Source organism: Gallus gallus, chromosome 9 (genome assembly GCF_016699485.2).
Source record: "Gallus gallus isolate bGalGal1 chromosome 9, bGalGal1.mat.broiler.GRCg7b, whole genome shotgun sequence".
In the NCBI taxonomy this organism is placed as follows: Eukaryota; Metazoa; Chordata; class Aves; order Galliformes; family Phasianidae; genus Gallus; species Gallus gallus.
The window spans coordinates 22,224,106-22,250,000 of record NC_052540.1 but is presented as its reverse complement, the minus strand read 5'-3'; the positions used below and the strand labels follow the sequence as shown (position 1 = coordinate 22,250,000).

Below are 25,895 nucleotides of genomic sequence, written 5' to 3'. Positions count from 1 at the left end.
ATCATACTTAGATGTTGTCAGACCTGCACAGTTATCAAAGATCAAGATCTTTGTTGTGCTTCATTCTATTTCGAGACCCTAATGGAATGTTTTAGTAATTGGCTTTAGACTGTAACTAATGTGTATTGGTGAGAGGTCTGTAAGAATACAGAAATTCTTAGGAAATGGAACATGAGCTATTATTTAAGCTTACAGTGTTCTCTGTTCCTGTTTGTGCCTTAGGTAAACAGCCTAACAGGCAGATGATGAACCCAAACAGCAAAGCACTGGGCCTTTACATTAAGAAGGCTGTGCTGCTCGGAGGCTGCAAACCATCTGACAGCTCTCCAGATTATTTTCTTTTTGGAAATTCTACTCCAGTTTTGTCCTACCTAATAGCAAGAGTGTAAAACTGCTGTGTCAATCCCATAGAAATTGTGTGTTTCATTGTTAGCTGCTGACCATTTCCTTACAGCCGGTGCATCAGCTGGATAGTAACAAAAACAAATCCTGGCTTCTGCATTATCTGTAGCAGAATGATGGTGCTGGATTGGGAGCGAGCTGCGAAACATCTCTCCTGTTTGCTCAGTAAGCAGCATTGGTACCATCTCCCTTCCTGCTTGTGTTTTCCCAGTGTACCCATCTGCACATTGCTCACACGTTCAGGTTTTGGGAGCAGGCAGACCGGCAGCAGGTCAGAGCAGTGGTCCTACCACAGCCCGTGTCTGCGTGCGTTGCTGACTGATGGCAGCAGTGAGGAAATGCCAAATCAGAAATATCCTTGTCACGTTCAGTCATTTAAAGGTGATCTACGTCTGAAAATGTGGGAGTTGAAATCAAATAATGCTGGGTAGGTTTGGGGCATTTCTCTGTTACAAATTCACATTACAAATTCCTCTGGTTTTGTTTTTTTTCTAAAGAAAAATAAAATGTGTTTTCTATCAGTTTTGATTTTGCCAGCCTCAGCTCCCTTCTGCTTGCTCTGGTTTGGTGTGAAGGAGAAGTTCTCAGTCTCTTTTGTGTTTTTCTGTTTGGTTTGGCATTTTGTTTTGCATTGTATGTTCCCCTGTGGTGTCCTGTAATACAAGTAAGTTCTTTCTCTTCTCTTCTCTTTCTTTGGCAATTATTACTATTGTTTTCCTAATATCCCAATGAAGAAGGGATGACGCGAAAGGCATGCAGGCATTCCAGTACTAAACAAACATGGCACAGTCTGTTTCATAATTTGATGAAGCTCTGTTTATAAGATAGGCCTGGGTTAGGCTTCTTTGTTGCCCTCTCCTTGCTGAGATGCGTAGGTTGCTCTGAAAGTAATGCCTTATATTTGTTCCCTGTGGAAACTACAACAGATACAAAGAGCACAATACCTCTGTTTGATGGAGCAAATCATCAGCTATCAAGCACAGCACAGTCACCACCATTAGCTATGCATTCTTGCCACTGATGAACAGGAGTTGCATGCCATGCTCTGGTGCTGAAACGCACTGCTCATGGGAAACAGAAGGATGGATTTGTGCTCAGCTCTCAAAATCCTATAGGGGCTTATTAATTGGTGCTTATTTGCTGAGTCCTTTGGGTATTACGTTGGTTTTGGTTATTAAACTGGGATTTTATTGAGTAGAATTGCATGGATAGAAGCTTAAAGTTTAGGGAAATGACGTCTTGCTGAGGAGACCTCTATTTAACACAACTACAATTGGTGTTCTATTCTAAAGTGCAGTGCGTGCTTGCAGCAATATTATTCTCAAAATATGAGCAGGGTCATCCTTTATTGCCCCTGCTGTGATGGCAATTAGCCACGAGGCCTTGAGTCATGTGCAGGAAGAAACTTGAATGGCAACCTCGTCTCTGGGGGCAGGGGAAGGTGTAACACTGAGACAGGTCAGCAAACGAGCTCACAAAGTTTGGGGGATCTTTGCAGTTTTCTGTGCACAGAACAGAGGGCAGTTGTGTGCCTGTAGGAAACTGTGGTTTTATTGGCAAGTGGAAAATCTTGGAAATTACCAACTTTTTCTGTTTAAACCAATTTGATATCCTGCCTCCCCTCTGCAAGTCTGTCTTGTGATTTCAATTTCTGGCAGCACGTAGAGCCAGGGCAGCTAAGGAGGGCTGTGTGTGTGCTGCAGAGAGCAGGCGCTTGGGGGCTGCCTGCTGGGAGGGCTGCGTGGCACTGCTGGTTTGGTGTTTATCCCATGCAAAGATTTTATAAACAGTTTATAAAAGCTCTAGGGATGTCATGCAGTAGATACAGGGCAAAGAAAAACAAGTCAACAAGGATGTACCTTGGCTTTTTCTAGTCTGAAATGCTGTTCCAAGGCCAAAAGAGGACATCCTTGTATTTTGCTGATAACTTAACTGGACAGCTACGTGGGAATGGGAACAAATTAGAGGTATTATGTTGCTTTACCTGGCTTAGGGCAGTAACATTTGAGATGCCCTTGAGTCAAACAGAAGAAAATCTGAGGTATCATTGGTTGAAAGAGACCTGGGGAAAAGATGGCTTAGTATGGCCAGCTGGAACGTGGCTGTGGTGGGTGAGGTGAAACTGGAAGGTGCGGTCACAGAATGGCCCGGGTTGGAAGGGACCTCGAGGATCGTGAAGCTCCAACCCTCCCCCCCCCACCACAGGCAGGGCACCAACCTCCACATTTCATAGCAGCCCAGCCTGCTCAGACCCCCATCCATCCTGGCCTTCAACACCTCCAGGGATGGACGGGGCATCCACAGCATCTCAGAAGTGTTGGGGTTGCAATATCTGCCTCCGGGAGCTGAACAACAGCAGCAGAAGTTCCTGTGTGCCTTGTTTTCAGTGCTGAGCCGAAACCTCCCAAACTTTTGAGATGCTTACAGAAATAATCAACTTCTGCACTGCGTGACAAATGTGGTTTGTGTATAGATTTAACTGTGAAAACGTTTGAGTGGCTTCAAAATGAGAGGGATGGCAAGCGCATTGGACACAGTGAAACATCACTTGGAGTAATTAGCATAGTGGGTACACAGCCAACAGCACTGCTCCACAGCCCAGAGTGCAGAGAAATACCTTGAGGAAAGGAAGACATCAAAACAGATAACAGAGCAAGTGTGAAAAACTTGCCATATTAATCATGTTAAGAGCCGATGGGGAGCTCCTTTGGGGAGCTGTGTGTGACGGGGTCATGGTGGTGAAGGCCTGGCAGGGAGCTGGGGCTGGGCTGCTGGGTGTGCTGCTGCTTAGCTGAAAGTGTGCTTTCTGTTCAGTTTGGAGTTCCTGCTCAAACCTGAGCTGCTGGCTGAGGCTGGCGTCCCCTGGCAGCCTGTTGGGATGGTGGTGGGTGTGCTGGTGGGGCCACGCATGTCAAACGTGCAAGCACTTGTGAAGACTGACAGACCCTCTCTTTGCAGACTCCTGCGGAGCAGGCCAAGGCTCGACTGCAGCTGGTGCTGGAGGCCGCGGGTAAGTCTTGCTGTTACAAGTAACACTGCGTTCTTCAACTATGTATTTCTCCTCTATAATATCAGAGAAACAAAGCCTATCAATATAGTAGTTGTTTTGTTTTCTATTGGACACATGTCAAGGCCCTTTCTCCATCGCTCACTTCGGTTTCTGGCTAAGCTGAAACTGGTATGCATCATTGCTGGCATTGGCTAAGTTTCTCTAGAGAAATGAAGTGAGTAATTTGTTATCTTCGTGGGTATGGCCTCTTGCTGCTACTGCTGAAAATATTCAGAAATTTGGTCTTGTTTCTTTATTTTTTTAGCACTGAGCTGAATTAGTGCGGGTAAATACTTATACTGATTTGGTTGAAGTGGTAGCAGAAGTATTTAACTCTTTAAAATGTTTCTCTATGCTGAAGTTTGTAATCCTATTTTTTGTGTCCCATTTTATTTTTCCCATTAAAAAGTCAATGTTTCACTTAAAAAGGGAAAAAAAAAAAACAACATTTCAAACACACTGCATTAAATACATATCTGTCTGTAGTTCAGCCTTCATCTCTAGTATCTATTAATGTAAAAGCAACAACTTCCACTGCCAGTGTATTTCCCCCTTACCAAACCTTTCTGTTCTAAGGGTTACCAACCTTCTCATATTCCTGGATTTTCCTCCAGAAATGCATTTACCCTTTTATATTGGATAGTTCCAAATGCCTTCGTTGTTCTCCGTAACTTTTAATAAATCTTTGAAGCACATAATGATGAAGTGGATGTGACAGCACTGACCTAAAAAAGCACAATTTGTTTATACTGCTCACGTCTGTCACACCTCGTTTTTTAATTCAACACCTGGGAGGTATATGAAAGATACCCATGAGCTGTAGATCACTGTGTTGGGTCCCAGGAATTTCCAGAAACCTACGAAAGGCCAATGACATTTTCTGATTTAAATATTCACAGCTGAAGTCAGAAACGTAGATTGAAGCTGCAAAGTGTTAATAAAGAACTCAGGAGAGTTGATCTATTTCTCTTATACAAAATACAGGAAAAAATTATTCCCATCTGTGTTGAGGTGTTGGGAATCTTACGCATCTGGGATCGTCCCCCGTCCCTTCTCCCAGTCCCATGCTCAGTCAATTACATTGAGTCTCTCTTAAATTGGTTTAGGAGGAGTGCTGAAGTTGTTAACGCTGTTGTTTCAATGTTTTGTGTCTATTCATGGCAAAATGAGCACTCTTCACCTTTCACAAAATAAAACATTAGAACATTACTGAGCAGCTACACGTCTTCAGTTGGCTTTTCAAGGAGCTCAAAATCAAGAGGTTAATTGTTGCTGTTGTAGCATGAGCTGAAGATAATGTTAATTTTAGTCTGTGTGTTAGCAGTGATGAACAAAGCTGCTCTTTGTACACATGGTGTTCAGTGCAGCGTACATCCCAGAGTTGTGCATTCACTTGTGAATATCTGCCTGCCACGGGGTAGGAATTGCTCTGCTCCTGCTAAAGGGGGAAAAAGTTGTGCTGTATTCAGAGTATATTGCCTGCATTTTAGTGACTATTAGTACACTGGTGTATGAACAAACACAACTTTTACCTCTGCAGTGGCTCTAAGTTACCAACAAGTGTAGGAGAGGACTTTGGGAACGTCCCTTCCCTGTTCATCTCTGCTGATGTGCTCCACTTACATTGGCATCTCCCTTTTCCATGCTATCTCCCACAGTAATCTACCATTTCCTTTTATCATTTGTATAGAAATATATTTGCCCATTTCCTTCTGAAGATTTCCATATCGTTCTGTACTTATAAGGAATTAACCTAGAAGAAAATTTACTTTGCTTACTTAGCAAATTTTTGGTTCTTAATATGTTGTAAATACCTTTGGATGAACATAACACAGATACAGCAAATTCTACATAGGCTGTGTAAGGTTACAAAGTATATTAAATATTAATGTGCATAAATAGAAGCTTGTTTGTCTGTAAAATACTTGTAAAATCTTTGTTATCAGAGCAGACAAACTTTAAGACTCAAACTGATGGTGAGTTTTTGACTTTGCTTATAGCATCTCTTGGTACTACCAGTATTTAAGTTGATGATGTGCTCTTCATTGTAGCCCTGGGAAATTTTGAATTTTGTTTATTTCACAATCTAGCTTTACCATTTGCTTTAACCCATCGAGCAGTCTACGTTCCAACATATCCTTTACCAATGCCACTACTGTAGATTGAATATAATATCAAAAAAGGAGGGCCTGGTACATGTCTGCTGTGTACTGGTGGAGAAGCCAAGTTACGGTTCTGTTGGACTCTGGAAAGAAGCTGCCAGTAGTGTTGCTTAAGTTTGCTCATACAATTCTTAATCTTCCATTACTGTTCTTTCTGGGACTTCTCTTGATTCCTAGAGCACATATAAATATCAGAGGAAAATGTTTTGGTGTTTTCTTCAACTTGGGCATAGGAACAAACATGTATTTGTGTGCAATCAGCTGTTGCTTCACCAGAGTGCAGAATGTCCCAGGAGGTTTTATTCAGCCATGAAAGCAGAGCTCCCAGCTCATCTCCAAGCACAGAAGGGTTTGGTCCATAAGCTGGTTGCACTGTGTGTTAAGCCCGTGCATCAGCTCACCCCATATTCATGCCACATAGACAGGAGATGCTTCGGAGGTGTGATTCTAAAAGAAAGCTGGGTGCAGAACTTTATCTAGTCTGTGATTTGCTTTCTTTCTTGTCATGCTTCTGGGAAGTATTTGCATGTCAGGGCTGTCTTCTCAATCTGAAGATGTCTGTATGTACAGGTTTTTTTTGCTTCTCAACAACCTATTGACATGTAAATTGTGTGGCTTTATTCTTATGGCTTTAAGCAAGAGAAAGAACATGGTAACGCACAAGAAATGTTAGGGGTTTTGAATGTAGGTTTTGAAAGTACTTGGCATACCAACTTTTTAATGTCCTGTTCTCATGCAATGGCCACAGTTCAAGAAATTAATGTTATGTTATTGTGTTCCCTTCACTCTTTACTGCTTATTTCATCACCAGTGATGCTTGATATGGTGGAAGGTGGGTGTCCAGCAGTCTTCATCTGGCACAGCCCTGTTGGGGATTGCAGGTGTAAGCTCTAAAGCTGCTTTTGGAGTCTTCGCCATTCATTTGGGATATATATAGACTGATTTCTGTAGAAGTCAAAAGAAAGCAAGTACTAAATCAGCCTGTTTTCATTGGGCTTCTTGCTTTTTGCTGATGCTCTTTGGAAGAGATAAGAATTATGGCTTCTGGTCTCTCCAGGAAGGCTGGGAGAGCACGGTGCATTCACCTGGCGGGGGGCAGAGGGGGAGGAGGCGTAGCACGCCTGGGTGATCTGTTGGTGCCAGAAGCTTTGCCTCTGCCCTTCGTTCATGGTGGTGACCTCACTGCACGCTCTGTTAAATAGTGCTTTTCTTTGTTAGCACAGATTAATTTCAGTATCTGTGTTCTCATTAAGGAGCGCAACATTTGAAGACGCCGAAGCACTCCCCTCAATTTTTAGGGTAACTGGATTTTGATGTGCAAAAACTGCTGTGGGTCTCAGCTGCACGTTTGTATTTGCATGGCTTTATTCCGTTATCCTCCTTAATATTTGGGCACACGGAGGCCTTTTTAGTGCACGCTGACAGTATCGCAGCAACTCGCCACGTTCGAGCAGATGTTAAGCAGGCAATAGTTGAATGTTAATTTTGGGAGGGTGGGATGTTTAAGCCCATCTGAAGTATGTTGCATGTGGGCCTTCCAGACTTAGCTACAATGCTTTGTCTCTTGGGAGAATTTTAAAGCTAAACCTCTTTCTTTTTGTCGCTCTATATGGACTCTCTCAAGTCAGTATAAAGCAGATCATCCCTAGGCTAAAGCTCTTCAGCTTTTGTTATTGGGCTCTGTAGGCCTGTAATTAGGCCTCCTGGCAGGCCTTGCAGGCCAGTTAATGGTCATATGGAGTTTCTATGAGGCAGCCTGGCTTTGTGCAAATCCTTCGCGGGAATACGTTTATGGGTCACTTCCTACCAGGACCGGGCTTTGTGCGGCTGCCCCCGGGCTGACAGGGAGCAGGTTCCCTTGACCATGGCCAGCTCGCTTTGCGCCGCACAATCTCCCACTAATCCCCAGTGTAAACAGAGGATTTAGCAGAGCTTCTGTCACTTACAGTTGCCAAACCACTTGGGTGTCTGTGATTCCTTTCCCAGCCTTCATTACCGAGAAGCACAGGAGATTTGAGCTTGGTTTGCAGTATGAGTAAATGCTTAATAGCAAACGTTAAGACAAAAGTTTCCTGTGTGCCGAATCCTGCTTCACTAAAACTGAGGGTGATAGGAAACCTCAGAACTTGGAAGGCAGTTAATTTGTGCCATTAATTGTTGCATGGCATCCGTGTTTCCTCATTAAGATTAAAACACGGACAAATATCCCTAAATGGAAATGTATTGATATGAGAGTGGGCCTCGCCAACTACCAATCCTATCAAAGTAGCCTGAAAATTTTTCCAAGTGGAGGTTTCTTATTGTCCCCATAAAGACGATTATAAAGGCAATTGATCTGCATTTTCAAAGGTCTAGAGTTGAAATAAGTGACTGATCTATTTTTGGAATCTGCATTTCAATCTATGGCTGAAAGAGCATTCAAGAATAGGGCATTTTTGTGCAAGGAATTCTTGATAGAGTTTGTTTAAAGGCAACTGGAGACTGAGGCTGCGATATGACATTAGCAAGATGCGGGGAAAATTAATGAATAGAAATAAGCGTTTACCATTTATCAGATCTGTTTGGCAGCAGTTCTGGATATCAGCTATTTTACTCATTATCTGTGAATTATGCTATCAGATTGCTGCCTTTAATTTTGTACCATGCATCTTTATTACATTTTACATAGTCCTTACAGAGAAAATAATGGAATAGAAGCACTTTGTCTTTAGCCCCTGTAAGAATGCAAGTGTTTTATAATACATATGCATTTCTTTATCTCCCCATTATAATACATTCTATTAGAGAGAAAAATCCTCATTTGTGCTCCCAGTGCCTGATAAATATATAGCCCGATGTTCTCTACTTTCTGGTGTCATAGTGGCTCATAACAGATGTGGCTGAAAGGACCACATACGTAGACTGTATGATTTTAGTCTGGTGGAACTAATAGGATCACTCGCTACTTTATAGATTCTTGCTTTTCTTTTACTTTAATAAAAACTGTTTAGTTAAATAGGATGGCCTCTGTTTTGCTCTTTGCTGGCTTTGCAAAGCAGTAAGGCAGGCAGGTGGCAACAAGTATGAAAACTTTCATTTATTGGTTCTTAGCTTTGAATGCCAATCTTATAAAATGGTTTTGGATTGACTGCGTTGGGTTTTTTTATGTTACATTTTTAGGTTTTGAGTTTTGGATTTGTAATTATCCAAACAGCTTCAGAAGGGTGGATAATGTGTGTTGGCTTATGTAAGCAAGGGATGGAACAGGACATAAAATTTTTAGGTTTCTGTGATACAGGTAAAATATAAAATGCTCTTTTATCCAGAGATCGAAATTTTAATGATTTTAACAGTTGCTGAAAATTGAAAATAGGTTAATTAATATAGTTACTTTGTGGATATGCTCAGTCTGACTTGATACCAACTCCTTATTCCTATCGATATCAAACGGTTGTTTTAAGCTGCATCCATCAACATTGAGTTTATTTCTATTTGTATGGAAATCTCAATCCTATGAGCAAAAACGTCCCATTGAACTGCATTTCTGTACATCACAGCTGTTGATTGAAAGTGCTAAAGACCTTTTTTTTTTTAAAGGTGTGCTCATTGAGGAGAAGCTGTTGTGCCCATTGCTGCTGTGGTTTCAGCTACCAGCATTAACTGCTTATAGCCCCACAAATTATCACTGATGTCTCTTCTTTCTTAATGCCTTTATCATTTTAATGCCCTCTCCATGTCCTCTCTTCACCTTATGGCTGAGGTCTGGTTGGGATACTTGTTTAGTGAACCCAATTCCTAGGCCAGCTGCTGGTTCTTAATTTGTCAGCAGGTCTCTGAATCTCCCAGCTCACTTGGTTGTGTCATGGAACGAGGCTGAGTACACTGCATGAGGTTGTGGTGTGGAATGCCAATCACAAAGGTCATAAAACCACGACAGGTTGACATTGGCAGGAGGAACAAACTGTGGGTGATTACAGCAGTTTCCAACTGAAACTTCTACTCCAAAGTCTAATTGCAATGGAATTTTTAAAGGAAAGGAAGGGCATCATCATGTATTCGTTATGATGGACAAGCTTTGAATCCTTACGGAGAGCCTTCCTGGTTTGATTGTGGTTCTTCCCATAGTGCTTAGTAATGTGCAGAGCCCTTGGGACTGGGGAGAAGAAAAGCCTGAGAAATTTCCGTCCAACCAAGCTGGCAGGTCAAGGTGGGCTTCTGAAGTTGCTCTGTTTCTCAGCTGAACTTCCCATCATGTTGCCAGCTCTCTTGGACAGTTTCAGAGCTTCCCGGGCAATGAGCTGTGAGTTTCCCAGTCCTCCATCTCCTGTTAACCTCAGTTGTCTCTGTGGAACACCAACGGCACTGCTGGGGGGGATGAGCACCCAGAGGTGGCCCTGCAGCACTTGGCTGCTCCTCAGCCCATCCTTCCATTGGGATTCTTGGGTGAATTCCACTGCCCCTAACTATTGCTGGCCAGGTGGTAGGTTGCTGGTTTTGGTCATCGCCACTGTTTATGAAATGTAGACATGTAGCACTCATCGCTACCAATAGATATTATTCAGTTTTTTCAACTTATTATTTTAGAGTCTTTATCGGGATATTTCAGGTTTAGTTCCATCTGTGCTCCTGTGTTGGTCTCAAAGCAGCAGAAAAACTAAAGGGGTGTTGATAGTTTGAAATAAAATTAACACTTATTTTCCCTTGTGAGAGCCTGATCTGTGAAGAGCTGGATTTGTGTGTTCTAAGTCTCTGCATTTGGAATCAAGCCAGCACTGCATTTAATAATTGCACGTTAAGTTAGTTAAATAACAATAATAAAAGCAACAAAAGCACCACCGACAAGAAAATGTATGTTAGAATAAAATAGTGGTGGCTATTTTTTGTACTGTGTGTTTGATGAGAATTGGAGGTAATTCCATCAAGATGCACACAGTTCTTGGACTCACCTGCTCAGCGTGCAGCACTGAGCTTCTCAGCCAGGCACACGTGCTTGTACAGCTGGACAGTAAATACATTTATTCATACATTACTTGCTCCTAATTTGTTGGCAAAGCTACATAATCTCATTAGGGTACTAAAAAAATAAATAAATACTTTCTGCATGCGAAGCTACAGCTATATAATTAAGAGTCATTAATCCAAGTAATTATTTTTAAATCATATTAATGGTCTTGTCCTTATGGAGTGTGTGGTTTTGATGTGCAGCTGTTTTGTGTCATTGGTGAGCAAACAGTTATTTAATCAATAATTTCTTCAACTTCTTTTTCATGACTGCTGAAAAAATATGGTGTTTTAATTAAACAAATTTGACTAGAGAATAAAATATATCTGAAAGCAGTTCACTTCTGCGAGCTGTAATGCTGCTGTGTTGGTGTCTAAAAGCCATTCGCTCCACGAACTTACGTTAGGCTCTTATAAAAGGTAATAAAAAAGAATGCTTTGTTTTGAGCCGTTGTTGTGGCATAGATTTCAACGCGTGTTTTTTTCCAGTGTGGGAAGCCCAGGAACGGCTGCTAAACTGTACCCTAAAAAAAAGACCAGTGGAGTATCGCTGCCTTTTGGTATGTAAATATGGGCATCAGATGGAGACAGAACCTAGAAGTAAATGTGCAGTAACTTTATTAGCCAGTGAACGTTTAGTGCCTTGAGAAATAAACCTAAAGCTGTTAGGATTTCTATTTCTTGGTTAGTGTTTTATCTGAGAGCTGTTGTGCTGCCAGGAAACAGAAGTATCTCAGGCCCACGTTATAACTAATAGGTTTTCAGCAACAACGTTGTAGCATATGGTATACATGATTTTGATGCAAATATGTGTGCTAATTATGTGCAGATGAATCTTGCAGTCCTGCTATTGATCTTAAGTCAAAGACAATTTTTCAGTTAGCTTAAGTTTTGTATCAATTCATATTGAGCAACTTTGCCCAGTAATTTAATTATGCGCCGCTTTGGCTGCAGAAACCATATGTGGTTATGCAGCAATTTGCTGTTTAGAAGTGCCTTTTGGGAAATGTTATGTCTTAATATCAACAGCACAACATTCATTTCTCACTGTGCACTGTCTGTTGTGTCATCATCTCCGTGTAGGTGCCTGCTTTGGTGTGTGGTCATTAAAGCACTGGGCAGAATGTGTGCCCTAAGGTCATGCCAGTACACATTCCCTGTACATTCCAGTGTGTTTCCCACCCTTCAGTTTAGATGTTCTACAAACAAAACGGGGGAGCATTTGGCTCTGCCCAAAGAGAGGTTCTGCAGTGCTCGGTCTGCCCAGAGTGCTGCCCTTCTCTGAATGGTGAGCATCACGTGGAGATGCTTAAGGCCCAACTGCAATCAGGCAAAATCACTGTGGAATAACAACGGCTTGCGGAAATACAGATGGGGTCTAGAAATCTTAAAGCCCTGAAAATACAGCAGGAGTTTGTGCATTTTGGTGGGCGCAGGTAGTTGTGTGCAGTTTGGCTCTGCGCTCGTTTGCCCGTTTGTTGGAGATGGTCAGTTCAGAAGCACAGTCAGTTGGGCACCTGAAGGTCTTCCTGTAACTCATCTATATTAATTCTTTCACTTGAACCAAGAACGGTACTTAATGTGGGCAATAAAATCCTTGTTTTACAGTTATTGAAAGAATATTTATCACGGCTTTATTAAATATAGAGTAATAAGCGTGCCATTTTTTCCGAGTGCTTTCGTTTGCTCGTGTTTTCTTTGTTGACCCAAATGAATGAAATTAGAACAAACAATCTCTGAGTCATTTGTAATCAAGAGCTGATTAATGGAGTTTGGTTTCATAGCCATTATTCATTCAAGAACACCTGATATCTTTCCCATAAACAAATTGTGTTTGTCCAAATTAAGAAATTAAATGAAGCATTTGATGAGTTTATGATTGACCCTTCTAACTCCGAGCCCATTAGTCAATGTCGTTATCATACAGAACTCTTTGACTAATGTGCTGTCTGAAGAAGCATGTGGATTTATTATGATTCCTGATTAATGCGTGCTGCAAGCCAAACTACTAGATTGTAATAATTTTTTGATTTTCATTTGAGCAATCGCTGAAGATTTTCATCAGTGATGAAATGCGTTTGTGTCCCATTAGATTTAGAGATCATTATAAGGTGTTGACTGAATAAATCTTGAAGCGCAGTACTGGATGCTTTGCAAAGATGGGTTTTCCCTACTAGTGCTGTGCTGTTGGGTTTTCTGTGAGGATGAGTGCCCGGCTTTTAGCAGGAGCTTCTGTGTGACTGCTGTTCTCATGGCTGAGGCTCCCAGTAAGAATTCCTGTAGAAAATGGGCATTGCTGATTTCCTTCTGTTCATGGTTTTGTTTTATGAAATGTTAACATATCTGTTTTAAAATTGTGCTGTGGATGTTTGGTTACGCTGGTGGTTTTGAGAGGCTTCTTATAATACTGAGAACAAGAATCTGCGTAAAAAGTAGATTTTAAGATAAGCTTCTATAATAAAAAGGTGGCTTTGTTTGAAATAACACTCTCAGCTATTTCAGGAGGTATATTATTTGTGTTAGTAATTTTATCTAAAGACAAATGAGTGTTCTCCCTCAAAAAACCCCAAGCAGTACCTCCTATCCGGAAGCCCTGCAGAGTCTTCTACAAGAGCTTTGCATAGTAACTATTGCAGAGGGCATTTGGAGAGTTCAGCCAAAGGAAAATCACCCAAATATATGATGAATAAACTTACACTGACTGCCCAGAGCTATATTTGCCTGTAGCATTTAAAGCCCCTAATTGCTTGCCTGGCATTAAGCTGCTTAGAGGGACCTGAACAGGCACCAGCAATCTTCTTGTGATCCTAAACCAAAGACTGTGAAAAGGAGAGAGCAAGTGGGAAGTGAATTAAAGCACTGCCTTGGATGCTTTCTAAGAACAGCTAAAACCTGAAAATAAAGACAGTAAATAAATAATAACAACGACCTAATGGCAAGGATGGTGAAGCTGGTGTTTATTCTCCACTCGAACGGTGTATTGGCACGTGAACCATCCGTCTGCACACACACACACACATTTCTATTGCCTTTTGTAAAAAGAAAAGCTAAGCTTTCATGTAACACTCTTCCAAATCAATATGCAAAAGCAAGAAAAGTTCACACTGAATTAAATCTGCAGACAATTATTTCGGCTGTGTTGCCACAAGTTTAATGAAGAATTGCACTGTGATGCATGGGAAAGGGCAGAGTGGGGTCTTTGTTAAATGGCAAGGAGGAAAACTTGTGCCCTGTGCTTATCACTTGTATTGATTACCCTGGCGAGAAAGAAAAACTATTTTGAATCACAGCTGACTTGAACAATCACAGACATGCATGTATGTCAGGTCTTCCCATTAGTTCTCTTCTATTTCTGCTCTGCATGGCTACAGCGTAATTTATTATTTAAGATTTCTGGGCAGACTTCTTTGTTTAAGCCATCGTGTATCCCTTTGTGTTGTTAAAATACCCACTGAAATGATTTAATCAAGGTATTGTCTTAAAGGTTTTGAGCGTTTCAAGCTGTTGATCTGAAGCCCTTGGAGAGTGCTGAGAAAAGTTAATGATGTTACAGTGGTTGTCCTCTTTGAGCAGGATGAAATCATGACTGCTATCAACTCAAGGCAAGAGAAGCTGAGGGAGGACTCTTCTTGATGAAGTCAGGGTTATTTGTGCTCGCCTGGTAAGAGCACAGGTATTAGGAGTGAGCCCTGTTGTGCCTGAGCTGTGCTGCTGGGCACAGGGCAGTGCTGGGGTTGGGCTGAGGGTGCCCAGTTTGGTCAGCACAGGTAAATGAAGGGCCAGGTGTGTGTTGGGTGTTTGTGCAGTGCTGGAATGGAGCAGGGAGGCAGTAATACCTTGCACTGAGAGCTGGTAGTAGCTGAACCTATGTCCAGTGGACTCATTACTTGAAAATCATTGCTGTAAGTGGTATTCTTCAGTGTTTGTGTTAGAACCATCCAACCCGTTGCTTTTGGAAGCACATGGCAGAATTTGGTGCAGGCAGCTCCTGTCCTCACGCTCTGCTTCCCTCACATCCCAGCTCCAGGCTTCTGCTTCCTTGGGGAGGGGGTCTGGGGGAGTTCGGCCACAGTTGTTTGCATGTCTGCAGTAGTCTCTCCTTCATAGTTTATCAGCGTGAGGAAACTTAGGGGTAATTGCACTGGGACAGAACAAGAAGGGAGTTTTGCTGCTTGTTGCATCCCAGTTGCTTTTAGCGCTCACTAAAGAGAAATCTTCCACGTGTTTTATACAGACAAAGCATCTTTCCTTGCTCCTATCTTCAGAAATAGCTATGCTAAGTGATTTACCTCCCTCCTCAAAGCAAAACAACGAACCAAATGCAGAAAAATCAATTGGAGCACACTTATGCATGTAACGTTTTAGCCCAAACAAGTCAGAGCAGTGAAGTTGCAATGACCAGGTTCCAGCAGTCAAATAATCCTAAAGGGATGTCGTGCTGTCATCATCCTACAATGTATTAAGCTGTTCATCCTGAACTATATTAAAGGAGTGCAGTTATTATGTGTGGGTGTTCTTCCAATTATTTTCCATGATGCATAAATTTAACCACAATCAGTGCTTACTCTCTGTGTAGGGATCCCTGCAGTACTTCCCTTTTCCATCTCCCTTCTTTTTCTACCTACCCGTTGCCTTTAGCTGTCAGGATCTGTCATGGAAGTTCCAAAACTGATTGTCTGAAATCTGCTCAGGTTATAGCGTAGAGGCCTCTGTTACTGAAGAAAATGTAGACGTGAACCTGAGAATAGCCTGTGCCGCTTTGGCAGTACCCTTAGTACTTGATGTGTCTCAGATGACAGTTCTGAGAGGCAGGTGGTGGAACTGACCCATGAAGGGACGCTCTGGCAGCGTGCTCCCAGCCTTGGATGCTGCTTTGCCTGTTAGAGTGTGGCAGGGGATGGGAGGTGCTGCTTTTCCTGCTTTTTCTGACAGCAAGGATCTCAGCCTGGGTAATGCACTGCTTCCGTGGAGGTGATCCTGAGTGATCCCCACGTGCCCCTCTGTGTTTGCAGCAGGCTGTCCCAAGGAGCTGGACTGCCCACCCATGCTCCTGCAGCTGGCAGGTGTCAGACCCAAGGTGGGCTGCAGTGGGGCTGCAGCATCTGAGGGCCAACAGAGTGCGGAGGAGACTCTTTGATGTCTGCCGCTGTTCATCATCCTTGTCAAGTGTGTGTTTGAGTTAAAATTACCGTTGTTTTCCACCACAGTCCCAAGCAGGGTGACAGCAAGCACCGAGGAGGCAGAACCAGGCAGCAGGGTGACCAGGAGCAGCAGAGGGGGACCTTCCCTGCAGGGTGACCTGGAGCTGACGGGAGTCCATGTCAAAGGGTGAGAAAGGAGTTCTGCTCATGTCCCAGTGAGCTTAACTCCTGTAGTATTATCTTCAAGTTTCTGCTGCAGCATGTCTGTAGTTTTCAAAGCTCGTTAAGCTTACCAAATGGGCTTATTTCCAGTAGTGGTGGGACACGTATTCTGACTGCAGCCCATGCTGAGTGCCAGTCACCATCCAGGCCGCCCTCACATCGTGGGCGTTTTGTTCCAAGGCTCAGCCTACCAACAGATGATAAAACGAGCCGTGCTCTCCAGCAGATAAATTTACAGTATTCAGCTGTTTGTAGGTGATTATGCAGGGCTGCAACAAAATAAAGCCTAAAGCGTCATATTAGCTGTGCCGTTTGTATGGGTGCTAATACACTTTGAATAAAGCCCTCAATTACTGAGCACTTCTGAGTCCTGACAAGACAGTCCCATGACGTTAATGGTATCTTTATAACCTTTTTAACTTCTTGTTTCTCTGACAGAGCACTACAATAACAGCGATGGGTTTGCCCTTGGCAAGCAAAAACTCATTTTGAGAGGATAATAAGTATTTACTATTTAGATAGCTGGCAATAAAATTTCTCTGAATGAGATTTTCCTGAGAAAATACCAACTGATTAAATTACTTTCTTTAATGGACTGGTGAAGCATGTAATAATAGTTTGTTGAAGCAGCGAGTCTAATGTTGAGCTTTTTATTTTATTTTTGGGGGAAGACACAGAAGGATTTTTTTCCCAAACTTACTCCAGCATTTCCCTGCAAGTCACAAGGGTGGGTTTCTTTCATCTCAGGTAGGTGTAATAAACTCCAAAGGTGACAGCCCAGACTTTCCGGAATCGCTCTATGTTGGTAGCCAATTGCTGTCACATAGTGTGAGTAGCACGGAGTGTGCAGAACCTTGTCCTGTGATGTCAGCTTGTGCTTCACAGGTGTGCCTTTCCTGGGGAGGCACAGAGCACGCACTGCATTGCAGACGTGGGCGCTGTGTGCAGCAGTGCTGTGCTCCAGCAGAAGGCCGTTTCCAGGTGAGGTGGAAATGTTTGAGATTAAGACCAAAGTTCCTTTAAGAACTTGTCCTGGGGCACATTCAGTTATTTAGAATACTTCTAAATAACGTCATGTTAAAGTCTGAGGAAAATGTTTGCAGATCAGTTGTGCAGGAGCACATTTACCTGTGTTTTTAACCACCGTGAGCTGCCTAACTGTGAAGCAGGGTTGCTCTCATCCACGTGTTGGTGCAGACTGGACCTGGGCACTGTTCTATAGCAGATCTTGCAGCTCACAAAGACCACGGTGTCTTCTCAATACTGATTCAGGAATTACCTGTGTGTTCATGTATACACATGCAAGTCCACCACCTTCTGTATTTTCACTGTCAGCTGGAGAATTGCATCTTGTCACTATAAGATTTATTGCAGTTGGATTCAGAGCATGATGCCCTTATGTTAAGGATCCCTGAATATGCATACGTTAGGAGCACTGATTTGCAGGCTTTCATTTTCTCTCAAACCCCTGGCACAGCCGTGCATCATTTTATCTGGCACTTTGTAATAAGATCTTTATTCTTGGCACTGGGAAGTGCTGGGCATAGCGCCTCACACCAGTGGTGTAGCACTGGAGTAAGAGGATAATATTGGATAATATTCCTCTTCCTTTTCTAATGTAAACATCCGTCGCTGTATGGAGCTGCTGTGATGTTGCAAACAAATTCATAAGCTACACTGCATTTGATTTAAAAACAAACAAACCAAAAACACAGCTTTCCCCCCAGCTCAATAACTCCTTTGGAAGCTCATACAGTACTGCATAGGTTTATAAATTGAGCTCCCACTTTTTTTGGACGTAGCGGACTGGATGAGTGATGGCTGTATCTATTTGCCATAAAATTTTAATTATGGAATAGGTATGAATCATTGCTCCTGCTTTTTAAAGTGTTAAAATATTAGAGCTTTGTTATTTATTATACTCGTGGGGACAGAGGAAGAAAATGGAAGGGATTTCAAGTCGGTGCAGGCTGGATCTCGACCTGGGCTGATGGCTTTTGCATCTTCATCAATGCGAGGTGCTGCCGTGGAGCCGCTTGGATGGACAGACAGACAGCACACTTCTGTCACAGGTACTGAGGCTCCCACCTTGCAAAGTCTGGCAGACGTTATTGATTTCACTACCTTAACAGCCCTGTGGGCTCCAGTGTTGCAGTTTATGGTCCCGGAGCTGTTGCGGAGCCGGGTGTTAGCAGCACTCTGCTGTGCCCCTCGAGGTGCAGGCGTTGCAATAAGCCCTGTGTGCTCACTGATCAACACCAAACTGAGTGTCTGAAAAGAAAAGGTAAAAGGACAGGAATAGTGTAGGATTTTGGCACCAGCTGCTGCCGCTGTGATGCTGTGTGCGTTACCACATTTTGTCACCGACTGAAGCGGCAGCGTATTTAAACACAGAAATCCTGCAGCACCATCAGAACACTCATTTCCCAATTTTTTTTTTGTATTTTAGGCCGTCACTGTTCAGCTGCAGTTGGCATGTACAGGCATCGCTCCCAACGTCTCCCACTTTGAATTTCTTTTGCTGGAAATGAGATTTTCCCTTTCGCTGGGAGCCTGGCTGTCATGGGCAGGGCTTTTACACCGAGACAAAGTAACAGATTGAAGTGGTTGCAGGGCTTTAATCCCTTGGTAAATTAGCCAGCAGGCTCGCCTTTTCATGGCTGTGCTAAACAACAGGTTGATGCCATTTGGGCATTAGCAACGAGAACCACCTGAGGGAATAGGAAATGAATAAGGAGAGATGTAGCGCGGGCAGAGCGTGCCTATTAGAGCTGCGTCTTTCTGCCAGAGAGAAGTGATAACGCTAAATGAGTTTTTAAAAGACAAAGTTGGGGATTATATAGTCATTTATGATTTGATTAATGGGTAATTGATCCTGATAATAGCAAACATCCAGACAGGGCTGTAAAAAAAAAAACCAAACCAACCACCTCATCTTTTCAGCACCGTGTTCGGTTTTCTGCTTTTATTGCAGCCTGCTTTATAGATGGGAGTTTGTGCAGCGTGCAGATATCTGTGCTGCTGGAAGGAGCCCTTATGTTAAAAAAGAAATTCATTATTCTTAAGTTCGTATTAAAATGGGTCTAAAACAATTTTCATAAGGTCACTATTTAGGCTTATTTTTGTTAGACTCGATGATAACGGTGGGTGCTTCTTGTTGTTCAAGATTATTTAGCTGGTAATAGCAGATAACGTTACTCTGATGAAGAAAAATATGAGGTTTTTGTGCTTGCAGCAGTAAGAAATCAATAGTACATTTAGGAAATATAACACAGAAAGCTGATGTCAGATGAAAGGCATTGGAACTACCTGTTAGCCTCCGAGTCCCTCCCTCGGAGCTTTTAATTTACTATTTAGAAAAGGGGTTTTAGGGATCAATATGAAGATCTGTTGATAATATTATATTTAATTAGAGTAATCAAAAACCACGCTCAGAGCGTGACACCTGCCAGGGAGAGCTTCAGAGCGGCGGCGAGCAGCATGTGGGAGCTGTGTGCTGTCCGTGGGCACTGATGGAGGCGCGGTCCCCAATGGGAGCTGCTCGCTGCTGCGTCGGCTTTCATCTGCTTTGGGGGGCGGTTTATTCTCCCATAATGCCATTGATCAATGATTTCCTTTCAGCAGTGATGTAATTAAAGAGCTTTCGTCAACTTTGTGCTGTGTTGTTTGGAAATGTATTATTCTGGAGATTTGGAGGAGATCGATGGGGCGCGATGGCGCAGCGCGGGGGGCAGCAGGGCACGGTGGGATGCACACCTGGGCCTGGGGCTGAGCTGTGCCTGCCCTGACCAGGGGCTGCCCTGCTGCTGCTGCTGCTGCTTTGGCCGTGTGGGCTGCCAGGGCTGCTGCCCTGCCTGCTATTGAGCTGAGCTTCTTCAAAGGAGCTGCAATTGAGTGCTGGAGCAGTTATTTTTCAGAGGGTTTATTGCTCTGGTTGCAATGTGCATCCGATATTTTTAAAATAATCTTAGAATGGTATCTTAAAAAATCTCTTAAAGTTATCCTGAAAACAAGGTCAGTTTTTGTTTATGATGTGAGCAGAGAACCATCATGTTATCATGTTGAGAGATGAGTGAGGTGCGAAGCTGAGTGCGAGGGGAGGCACCGACAGCCTTCCCCCATGCACTGAGCAGTGCCGTGTCACGTTGGAGCACCTCTGTAGCTTTCCAGCCTCGTCTGTCTCCTGTGAGTATCATTTGCCATCCTCAGAACTAGGAAAGAAGTGTGAAAAACAAGGGAGGCAGCTCCATAAGGGCTCTGAAAATGACCACTCACAGGTTCTCTTCTGTGCCCCACGAATCCTCGTGCTGGCATTGAGTGTACTTCTGCTGGGGGAGTCTGTAATGAACTTTCTGGGTTCAAGATCACATGAAGCTGAGCTGGAGCAGCTCCGGGCAAATAGAAGCTCACAGGCAGGCACTGGGTCTTGTGCGTGGGCACTCTGCTCCCAGCTCCTCTCTGTGTGTGCATCATTGGTCATTGCAGACATAGCCTTAGGCTCAGCACTTTCCAGAGATTGTTGCCTGTACTCCTACAAGAGGTGGGTTTTTTTCCTCCGATGGAAGCTGTCATAATGAATGCGCTCAGGAGTGCACTTGAACACAAGTTAATTCTAATTGATTGTCAGATATTCTACTGAAAGTACAGATTCTGTACAAAGGATATACAGATTCTTTGCATTTGCACATGTAAGTTCAGGATGTAATTGATTTTGGATGAGGGACCTCAACAGAGGGGTGCTGCCATCGATTCAGCGAGGTCTGTGACGGGCATTCCCCCTCCCGGTCATTGCAGCTATGTGCTATTAAGCAGTCAGCTTTCAGTATTTGCAATTCCTTACATTTTCTAATCATGGGAGAAATAGTAAACTGCAAAAGCAGACTTTGCAGAGCACTCCAACCGTAAGTTAAAGTTGGCTGGGAATGAAATCTAATTGAAGAAAGTCTGTGGAGTCTCTGGCGTTGAATAGGGCTGCTTATTTATTACCTCGTTACAACCCTATACAAATACATGGGTGCACGTGTCTGTACTAAAATTAAGCTGTCCAGACTTACGAGAGTTGGTTGGAATCTCTCAAGGTTGCAGATGAGTAAGTGTAAATGCATGTGATATTATAAGATGCGTGCCCTTGGAGGGGCTTCTCACCGATGACAAATCTTTCTGAAATCCTCTCCCAGAAATCAGTCCTTTTTTTTTTTGGCTCAGAATCTCTGAGGTTTTTGATTTCCCATTTACTCTCATGGATTTTAATAGAAGTTTCAAAAACGAACATTTATTTGAAGTACGCTATGACATAAAATACTTCAGACAAACGTTTGACACCCCACATTCCTTTCTGCGTTATGTAAACTGCGGTGCAGCAAACTTTTCTCAGCGGTGCTCGGCGCGGCGCGTGCTGTGGGTGTAGCTTTGTTTTAATGCAGCTGTTGGATTGGAACCCACGTAGCCCCTGGCGCAGTTCCAGGAGCGATCTGCTGTGCGTGGTGAAGATAAATGGTTTGTTTTCAGCAGCATTTCTTCATCTTCATCGCTTAATCTGGAATGAAATTTTACAGTCAGCTACTGAATTTTTAAGCGATATATTTACTCCTTTTGTCCTGGGGGAATATTTAATAATGCTGTGTACAGTAAATGATTATAGTGGTTAATGACACGAGCTGAGAATGTATAGTTTCCCATATTTTTTTTTCCATCAGAAGGAGAGCTGTGGTGCAGCACTGAAGCCCACGTCTCGCTCTGCTTTGTACGCCCGGCTCTCAAGGCTATCAGAAGTGTAATTGAGTGTGTGTTGGCACCAGCAATAAGTCTTTCACACAAATCTTTCCTTGACACACACTCCCCCTTTTGGTGCCAGATGTCAAGTTCTTTTGGATGCCTGTCTTATGATTTTGCAGTTAAAGCACAGTAAATCGTGGGAGTTTGCTGTGCCTGGACCTGGACGTTCCTCCTCACTCCACAGCATTCAGGTGCCCCGTTCCTCATCTCTGCGTTCCTCATGGACGCTTTGACAGTGATTCTCAACAACAGAGTTTTGCCTTTTGTTATTATGATGTCGTGGTGTTTGTTGTTGGTTGTGGTGGTTTTAAGCCTCCATTGGTGTCATTTGCATCTTCCAAAACAAAAAAACGCAATTCAATTTTTGATGCTTTTATTTGTCAGTTTCACAAAGATTTTTCATTAACGTTGTGGTGAAAGTGGAAAATTGTCTTCAGCAGATGGAAAAAGTTCTGTCTTCAGAACACCTTTAAAACGCCTCCTGCTTCTTGCAACATTATTTGTATGTTAATTATACCCCATTCATTATTTAGTTTGCACTGTATTGTACTTCTGAAAGTATAATTTCAATGGTAATGTTGTGCTCAGAAGTTAATTCAACTTGATATGGCCATGTTTGGTATAATGAAAGTATGCCTAAGTTTTAAGCTTGGTAGTATCGTCTCCATGAAGTCAGGTGGCATTTCTGATGGAGCAAGGATCCGGTTGGTCAGGTACAAGATACAGGTACATTATTCCTTCCTTGTGGGAGGAATTATCTTTGTTTACTCCAGCCTTTGGTTTTTAGAATAATCTCACTGTGCCAGAATCTGTTAAACAAAGCATTATCTTCATCATTTGGATATGAGTTTTTCTAGCTGTTTTTCTAGTCAACTACAACCATGAATTTTAATCTTTTTTTATTTTAACTCAAAACTTAGCTTTGGGTTTCCTTATTGAAGACAGTTCTATAGTGCTTCAGGAATCATAGAATCATAACATTGCTCGGGTTGGAAAAGACCTTAAAGATCATCGAGTCCAACCACAACCCAATCATCCTACCCAAACTCTAACAGCCTTCCGCTAAATCACGTCCCTGAGCACCACATCCAAAGGGTTTTTAAACACATCCGGGGATGGTGACTCAACCACCTCCCTGGGGAAGTCAGGATTTTTACTACTCCATTTACAATGGAACAGAAGCTGGTGCTGTTTTTCAGCTATCATGGTTAAGCCATGTTCCCTTCTTGTGTCTTCGTTAGTCTCCCCAGCTAAACTTTGGTTAGAGGCTTTTATTTCTGAAGGTGGAAATCTGTCTGAGTGAGCTTTGGGGCACTACAGTCATTAAATTAGGCCAGCTTCAGCAGACTCCTTTCGTAAATCTTTTTGCAGATCTTATATGGTATGTTTAGGTCTTTGCATTACCAGCCTTTGTCTTTGAGCTGCATACAGGAGTCTCCTTCTGGATATTATTGCTTTGTTCTACAATAGAGGAGGAAATTGAAAATTTCCCTTTTTATATGCTGTTCCCATCACCCATTTGGGATCACACATGGGATAGTTTCTGTAGTACTGTTTTAGCTGGGATCAGTTGTCAGTGCTTTTTCCCAATACACACAATGTGGTTGCAGCTGATACCTGGTTCTTACGCCAGGAAGGCCATGGAGATGAACCTGGGCAATTATCTTTGCAGTTGGATGCTATTTGGGCTGTGCAGCACAGCAGATCTCACTGTGCCTAGTGGTGGATTCCCATGCATATGAGTGGCCGGAGGCTATTCTGCGTGGGAAAGACTTCTGATTGGGAGGCAGTAGTCAAGAAATAAATTTGGGGAACTAAATCGGTGAACCTTGTGTTTTGGGGATGAGAATGAAGGCTGTCAGCTCTGTGCAGAGCCTTTCCTTCCATTGCATCCCGTACAGGCCAGGGGGGTTGTGCTTCTCATGGCCACGATCGCCAGTGTGAGCCTCACAGCCCTGTGCTCACACGTGGACTATTTTATGCCCAGGTTAGAAGTAGGGCTTGCCACCAGCCTATGTCAGATCTGGTTTTCACAAGGAAAAAGTGCTGCTTGTTGTGTTAACATACAACCTGCCATGGTTCTTGTCTGTATTGGGAATCTCCTCGGCCATGTATGATAAAGGCTTATTTTCCAGAGTTACTGTGGGCCCTTATATGAGGCTATCAAAGCAGAATGAGTTGTTACGAGGGCTGTGTGGATGTGTCTCTGACGACAGCATTGCTAACAGGGGCCGCTTTCCCATTTTTATTCATTAGCTTTTTATTTGGTTCGAAAGCACGAGATAAAATGTCTGGGAGCCCTCAGCAGGTTCCCTGGGCTGCCTTGGCTTCTCTCAGTGTTGTTCTTCGTAATGGTTTATAAGTACTCCCCAGTTTATTACTTCCTTTTGCTGGGCAGATTAGTTGTCATCCGTGTGGCTTTCACTCAGCGCGGTGATTCCTGACGTCTCGCCGTTGGCAGATGAAAGGAGGGTTCATTGTGAATCTGAGTTTTGTGACAGAATTTTTCCAGTTTGCTGACACGCTGTCAGGCTGAATTCTGCTATTAACCCCGAAAGAAAAGCCGACTGTCGCTCTCAATATCAGGCTGAAGTCAAAATTGTCTTTGAAATCTATTGTCAGTTTTGTTTTGTTTTCCAGAAATAAATTAAATATTTTTACTTTAAGTAGACAATTTTTTTTTTTTTTCCAAACCCACATCATTTATTTGTTGAATTGCATGGCTTAGCTGTTACATTGGTCTGGCACAGCGGTTAAGAGAGGTAATTTCCCACGTAAGGCCAGCCGGTGCCTGGGGCTGGGTGGTCAGAGGAGGGGTGTTTCCTTGGGGGCTGCGCAGCTCAGTTTGGGATCTGCTCAATGCTCTCCCCAGGGTTTCAGCTGGAAGAAACCAACCAACGTGAACCAACGCGATGTCATTGGCGCGATCACTTCAAAAGCATTTGTTGCACCAAGGTTCTGGACCCCTTCTGTGTCTTAATAACGGGATCCCAGGCTTAGTTTTGCCATCTTGCCTACCCCTTGTTCTTTCTAACTAATTTTAGAGGAATCTCAAAGTTTATCTTCCAGTCACAACCGTTCCAAAGTGGCTCAGTGTCTACTGAAGGGCATCGGTCTGTCAGCAACGGGTGCTGGGGGGTAGCAGCTCTGTTTCTCAGTGTTCCACCATCAGCTGCAATTGACATTACTGCTTTCACAGCTCTCATTTGGCTTGAGTTTTACTACAGAAAAGAAGTTCTTGCACTTCCTAAAAATGATTTAAATCTTGTTTGTTTATTTTTCTGTTGTTTTTAAGGAAGCGATGTATTCATCTTTTCCATTGTTGGCTTCTTCTGCGAGGTACTGAGCGCGCACATTTCCATACATCTCCATAAAGAACCACCTTCTCACAAATACACGGGAATGTTCCTCAGCATTTTTACATCTCTTTTCCAAAGTTCTCATCCAAATAGCTGCTATTTGTTTCAATCTGGTCTTAAATTTAATACAAAAGCAGTGCTTTCATAGGAGCGTGTAATTAAACATTAAACACGTTGTTTTTTTTTCCTTTTCAATGCAGCTCCTTTATATTCTGCTTTATAGTTGCAAGTGAAGTTAAGAGGCTGGGATGTAAAACACAATCCTATTTTGGTATTGTGGCCTCCCAGTTTAATTTTACCTGGCAAGTATCAATTGAAGTCATCATTAGGGTGCTGAAATTCCCTCTGAGCGGTGAAGGTGTGAGGGTAAGGAGGGACCGTGTTCTGTGCAGCTCCTGGCACTGTTTGGCACCGTATTTTCCAAAAGAAAGTAAGAATAAATATAAAAGTAAGGAAGAAAAAGGTCTCTGTCTGCATTGAACGATAGGGAAGAGAAGTAGCTCCATCCAAATACTGTCTTAAGAGCACTTTAAATAAGTAGAGTCAAAGTTTGGAGGTTTTCATGTTGATGGCTCCTCAGCTCCCCAGCTGAGCCGAAAAATGTTCCTGAAGGCCATAGTACAGAAGCATCCTTTACTTCAAGAAACTTTTGTGTCTGGATTTTATTTGTTCTCCCTCAACTTTTGCTGTCTGTCCTTTTTAGCACAGCAGAGAAGGGCAATTTTACCCTCCCGAGTGCTCCCCTCCTCTTCCCAACCCCTTCCCTCAGAAGAAAGCCACTCAAGTAGATGCTGCCATTTAATCA

General features: G+C 43.0%; 1 protein-coding gene across 12 annotated transcripts in view; it reads left to right on the top strand.

Moving 5' to 3' along the window:
• The window catches only part of RSRC1 (arginine and serine rich coiled-coil 1), a 117,578-nt gene that overhangs the window by 65,020 nt on the left and 26,663 nt on the right, over nt 1–25,895 (top strand). For 7 of the 12 annotated variants that reach the window (XM_046898527.1, XM_046898526.1, XM_046898530.1 and 4 more), the window contains one exon: nt 3,361–3,412. In XM_046898527.1, the coding sequence (XP_046754483.1) occupies nt 3,361–3,412 (52 nt within the window). Of the gene's footprint in view, nt 1–3,360; nt 3,413–6,866; nt 6,913–11,082; nt 11,154–25,895 lie in introns of all 12 variants that reach the window. The other 5 variants (XM_046898521.1, XM_046898522.1, XM_046898520.1 and 2 more) reach the window with 1 other exon arrangement.